Raw genomic sequence first — 6,057 nt, 5'->3', positions numbered from 1 at the left:
ATAATATGCTTCTCACACATGAATGTAATGAATGATAAATAACGCGAGCTATTATTTTGTATTGCTTTAATAATAAAAAAAATTCTCAAATGAAATTATGTTCGTTTTTATCCTTAATATATAAAATCTCTTTTCGGTACTAAGCTTTTTACTCTTTAATTTTTTCCTATTTTCTTTTATTTAAGAATACCCCACACATTTCTAATGTAAATTATAATAATTAAATATTCGCCCGCTGTCTCTGAAAATGGGAAATTAATTGAAATATTGTTTTGCGAGAACATAGTAGTACATTAATTTTTGTTATAGAAGTACAAACACCAAGTGTCGTTCAAGTGGTACAAACTTCAACAAATCCTCCACCATCTAATTATGCCAATCAAACACCGCAAAATATTTATACGCCATATCCACCAACTACTGTTGGAGGTAATTTATAATCATTTATTTAAATATATGTTTTATAGAATTATTTTTTCTATAAATAAAAATAATAAATTATGATTTTTCCATTGTATTTCTTGTTTCATAGGTATGCCACAGCCACAGCCACCACCAGCATATACCATTGAACCTTATGCTAGACAGGCACCATACAATCCTGGATACGTACAATAATACCAAAAAACACTACCGATCTACTTGCCAATATGTTTAGTATTAAGTCAACTTATTTTTTACCTTGAATGTCAATAATTAAAATTACTATTTAAAAAAAAAAGGAACATAAGTCTTCGAATGATATCAAAAAAGATTCACATTTTGTACTACTATTATTAAAAGAAATATGGATTTTATATTTGTTGAAAGTTGGAACAAATCTACCAAGGAAACATATTTTCAAAGAGAATATTATCTCATAAAATATAATTAACCCTTTGAGTGCCAAATACTTTTGGTCAAAGTTCTTTCTAGGAACAGAATATTTTATTGCAAGTGTGAGTTCAATTGATTAATTATGCTAAATACAGCTAACAAGGGTTAATTGTATTTTCAAATAATCATTTTCATTCTATTAAATATACATAAATAATGTTGAAACTATTTTCATGCTCTGTTATATTAAGATATATATATATATATATTCTCGTTTTTAATATACGGCGAATATATAATACGATTAATATACTCATTTTTCAATTTAACCCAGTTTTATAATGTTTACATTTTTTCCTTTATAAATTATATAAATGAATTACATTATTATTATTATTATTATTTGCCATATATATTTCTATTTATTTTTTAATAATGTATATAAATTATCCAGTCTTATCTAAGTTGGAAGTTTTCAATGTTCCTCATCTTTACACAAATATAAATATAGAATTATTATTATTTCAATGTATGTTATTACAAGATAAGATTTTCATTTAACCCTTTCGTTATGGCATGCAAATATCGTTTCGCATAAATTTGTTCACACTTATGTATCGTCGTATTGTATATGATTCTTATATGGGTCGCTAGTAACGAAAAGGTTAATTAGTTCTTACGTATATCATTTTCATCGTTTAGATAAAATATTATATTATCTTTATTATGCTTCTTCTCAAAGTCAAATAGTTTTGTATAATTATTTTCTAATACTATTTCTTTCTTAAGTTTTCTAGATAAGGCAACAAACGCTCCTTTTTTGGTGCTTTATAAAGAATGTAGCCAGAGAATCATTGTGCTGTATTAATATCAATTTTCATTAATTAATTACCAGCGTACTCTGTAATAATAATTACTTCAGGTACAAGTTACTGGAGAATATTATCAATTTGATAAACGAATAATATTTTGAAAATATATTCGTTTAATATAGCACATTGATACTCCCGTTATACTTATTACCATTTCTTAAATATATATATGAATTATATACAATTTTTGCACATTGAATGACTGAGACCGAAATGATAGCTTTAATTATCAATTTCTATAAAACAATTTTTAAAATAATTGCAAAATCAATTAAAACTTTATATTTTAGCGATGATTTAAATCTGTTTTGGTCATATATTCATGTTAAATATATAATTAACAAGTTCCTTAGTATGTGTTCAATGTGCGCACACAAGTAAATTATTAAAATCCAATTTATAAATTTTATTGTACTTGTTTTTTAGGAAGCTGCTATTATTTGAATGAAATTATCTTAGAAAAAAAAAAAGAAAATAAGAGACTTGTAGCATTTAATTATCAAGATATTATTTCAGGAATGTATGCTATATTCGAAAAAGTTATATTTGTTATACTATCATATTTATGATATATGAAAATGTCCTTCTGATCGACCAAAAGCACGACAAGAGAATATTTTCCATTTCACATTTGCGGCAACTGTTCAATGGGTGTTGCAAATTTGAAGTCTTCAGGAAATAATTTGATTGCATGCGGATACATGAGCTTGTAAGATTGTCTGATTGTGACATCTGCAACACCTGCAATATCTCCAATCTCTTTTTGTGATCTCTTGTCTTCCGAAGCCTGTATATTAAAAAGAAGAAGAAATAAAAATATTATATTTCAATATTACGATTTACATTTCTTTGTATTAAAAAAATATGCATACTTGTGATGCCATATAAATGGCAGCTGCAGCTACCGAAATAGGTGATCTTCCAGGTACAATATCAATCTCCACTGCTTTTCTTGCAATATGCGTTGCAGCTCTTTGTACCATATTTGGAAGACCAAGATTTGAACAAAATCTTGACATAAAGTCTCCCGTTGTGATGAGGTCCACGCTTGTCTCAAGCGCTTTCAATATTAATTTGAAACACCTACCAATTTCTTTCTTGCTAATTTTACTAACCGCACAAATTTCTTTAAAAGTACGTGGGACACCTTCCTGCCTGCACGCGATATATAAACAGGCTGATGCAATAGCGTCGTTAGCACGTCCTTTCAAATTTTTACCATCGTGTACTTGTTTGAAAAGATTATTAGCTCTGTCAACGATGGTTTTAGGTAAATTAATACGATCCGCCATTCCATTGATTTCACGAAATGCGTTAATCAACGCTCTGTCAGAACTACTCATCTGGAATTATATATTTAGTTATTAATAGATCTTGTCGATGAAATACAAATACATAGTAAATATGTAATACTAACAGTACGTCTATTTTGATACTTGGAAGCACCAAAGGCATCAAAAGAAGCAGCACCGGTTCCAGGCCCAATCATAGTCGATAAATCTGACCCGTTTAGCAGCGGATTCTCTGGACCACCTACACGCGATGGATCAACGCCAGCTTTTTCGTTACTAAATGTTCTCCACTCGGAACCTACGTCAATAACTCTAATATCGAGATAAATTAATTAGTCTTAGATTATTGAACATTATTATTTATCTTTATACTGTATTTTCTTCTCACCTATCACCTACTACTAATCCACACTCTGAACATATTTGATCTCCAGCTCTGTAATCTTCAATAAGCGGTGCATCTGGATGTGCATAACAACATACCTTGTTTGTGTCATGCCTGTAAAATTTAAAAACCTTTTACATAATGTATTTTACTTGTTATTTATCTCTTTTATGATAATGATGCATTTACCTATAACTAATTATATGTCATTAGAATATAAATTATTACGACACCGTTCAAAGTTTTTTACAATAAAAAAAGACATCGTAATAATTAAATAAATATGAAATAATATTTTGATAAATCTTGTAATAATGAATGTATAAATATTCATAAAAAATAATTCAGTTAAGTCATAACCTCTAAGATTTATTTCAAACATTGTTAGACCTAATTCTTGAACCCTTATTTAAATTATTTGTAGCGAATATAATTTGCAGGTAAATGTTACATTCATAATAACAATAAATGATTAATAAAATGGAAATATACGGGATATAAAATGATTTAACTTACCTCGAAGAACTAGCCATGTTTCTCAATCACATATGCAGTACACTATGCACAACTAATAAACATGGATTCTCCAAGTAATTCGTCATTTAAAATGTTCTGTTAGGATGTTGTCTACCAACATAACGGAAAGTTCCCTATTCTCAAAAAATTGAATTACACTAAACAAAATTATGTATTATTTTAGATACGACTTACCGACTGAAAAGATCTAATGGTAAGTTACCATCGAATCCCGATTGTTGGCAAGATAAAGGTAGAGCACTACTATTACCGATATGCTGCTAAAAAGGTTACTAGATTTCAATATATTTTAAACTTTCTTATTTCCTAGTAACTTTTAATAGCAAGTAGTGTACACAAAATTAACGTGTAATTAAATTCTACATACATTTAAAAACAAACAACAATTAGAAATCTAATATAGATATTTTGTTTTAATTAATAATTAAATTAATTTACTCGTTAAGAACGATTGTCTTAGAACAGGTACAGGAAAAAGACTTACTAGATTAAAAATAGAACTGATATTATATTGCAGCTAGAATGACCGGAGAAAAACGGACAAACAAAAAGTGTACAATTATTTGAAAACAAAAAACAATAGAAAACTTCATTGCTTTGCTTAAAAATGGGAAAAAAGGTTTTTTTTATTTTCAATTACTAATAACTTATTAAATAATTAATTAATAAAGTGTGCAATTATAGATTTTAAATATGCAGTTAATGTACAATTACTTATAGTACTTAATAATTTTTTTCTGCTGTTCAGGTTTTATGCCAACTTTTCTGCGGTAAATATATAACTGTAAATAATTTTAGGAAGAGCTTTTATTGACAGTGATAAAAGAAGTTTTCATTGTTTTTAATAACTATAGCCAAAATAAAAGTTGATTATGCAAGAAATAATAATACTGACAAGATATTTATACATAGATTGTCGTTTGTTCAATTGAAAATTCATAGACAATGTGAAAAAATCAATAAACTAATAATTCGGCATATACAACAATCTTCTTAGTAAAATTAAACAAAAAAGAATACGAATAACATATTTTATTTGATATAAGCTTGTATTAATTTAACTTATGGTACGAGCCTTGATCTTTTTTTTTCATGTATGTTTTGTATCTCTAATATAAAGAAATCGATGATGAAACATATAAATATACCACAAATACCATTAAATATTATACTAATTGTCTAGAAATATATTTTTTAGTGCAAAGAATATAGCTTTAATAATGAAAGAAAAATGATGATGATGAAATATATATGATGATAATAATTATAATTATAATAATAATAATAATAATAATAATAATAATAACAATAATAATAATAATAATAATAATAATAATAATATACGAATGAATAAATGAAAATTATATTTCATATTCCAAATGGGATTATTTCATATTCGAAACTAGACTATAAAACAAGGGACAAGACAAATTATTTATCAGATACACCATGATTCATCTTCTCTTATTATTTTTTATCATATTCTTTTTCTCTCTTTCTTTCTTTCTTTTTCAGAAACTCGAATAAGACAAAATTTCTTTTTTTAAACATATGTAAAGGGTTAACAGAATGTAATTGTAATTATTCTTGTATTCGAGCGAGTCTTAAATGCTATTTCTCTGTGTCCTTGTTTTTTTTTTATTTTTTGGTTGAATACGTGTGTTTGAAGATTGATTTTTCTTTTTAATATCTTTTTCTTTCTTTTTCTTCTCAGTCTAATAATAATGCACGTTACAAAGTTTAATTATTTTTTTTTAAATAAACCATTCAAATATAATTAGATGAAAATTTTTCGGGAAAGCTCCGTGGATCGTATATAAGGCATACATTTAAATAAACATGATCATTTAAATACAACACCACTTCTTCTTTTCTCTTAAGTCCAGCGATAAAAGTTTTAAATTACAGATTCTCGAATAATAATCAGAATATATACATCATTATTATTTTATGGCGATATTAAATTAACAAAAATCTATCCAAATCATCGTTGTGCCAATATTTTTCAATTATACCTGTGTACTGTATACTATATATATATATAAATATACGCACGAGTTTAACATTGGTCTCTCATAAAAATGAAAATGTATACAATTATATAGTAATCGATATTTTTAAGTAGCTGCTAAACTTGTTATATAAGTACTCTTAT

The 6,057-nt window shown here is 26.5% G+C and overlaps 2 protein-coding genes across 3 annotated transcripts in view; one reads left to right on the top strand and one right to left on the bottom strand.

The window, feature by feature from the left end:
• The window catches only part of LOC106786652 (protein shisa-5-like), a 5,070-nt gene extending 4,278 nt beyond the window's left edge, over positions 1–792 (top strand). The window contains exons 4-5 of one of the 2 annotated variants that reach the window (XM_014748281.1): positions 313–429; positions 533–792. In XM_014748281.1, coding sequence (XP_014603767.1) covers positions 313–429; positions 533–618 — 203 coding nt within the window. In that variant the 3' untranslated portion in view covers positions 619–792. Of the gene's footprint in view, positions 1–309; positions 430–532 lie in introns of both variants that reach the window. The other variant, XM_014748280.1, reaches the window with a different exon arrangement.
• Positions 793–1,206: 414 nt separating this feature from the next.
• LOC106786651 (transcription initiation factor IIB) lies at positions 1,207–3,985 on the bottom strand. The gene is made up of 5 exons (XM_014748279.1): positions 3,882–3,985; positions 3,369–3,479; positions 3,106–3,292; positions 2,561–3,031; positions 1,207–2,475 (listed from the first exon to the last, which is right to left on the bottom strand). The coding sequence occupies exons 1-5, from the start codon at positions 3,896–3,898 to the stop codon at positions 2,314–2,316; spliced, it is 948 nt and encodes a 315-aa protein (XP_014603765.1). The 5' UTR covers positions 3,899–3,985; the 3' UTR covers positions 1,207–2,313.
• Positions 3,986–6,057: the final 2,072 nt, after the last annotated feature.

The sequence above is a fragment of the Polistes canadensis genome, unplaced genomic scaffold, assembly GCF_001313835.1.
Source record: "Polistes canadensis isolate GaletaPanama2010 unplaced genomic scaffold, ASM131383v1 scaffold_79, whole genome shotgun sequence".
In the NCBI taxonomy this organism is placed as follows: domain Eukaryota; kingdom Metazoa; phylum Arthropoda; class Insecta; order Hymenoptera; family Vespidae; genus Polistes; species Polistes canadensis.
This window is presented reverse-complemented; position numbering and strand designations above follow the sequence as displayed.

Bases quoted from the DNA above. Each gene is read 5' to 3' on its own strand.
- LOC106786651 (XM_014748279.1), bottom strand. The intron at 3,293-3,368 runs GTGAGAAGAAAA...TCTCGATATTAG, and splicing joins GGATTAGTAGTAGGTGATAG to AGTTATTGACGTAGGTTCCG. The intron at 2,476-2,560 runs GTATGCATATTT...TTTAATATACAG, and splicing joins CCATTTATATGGCATCACAA to GCTTCGGAAGACAAGAGATC.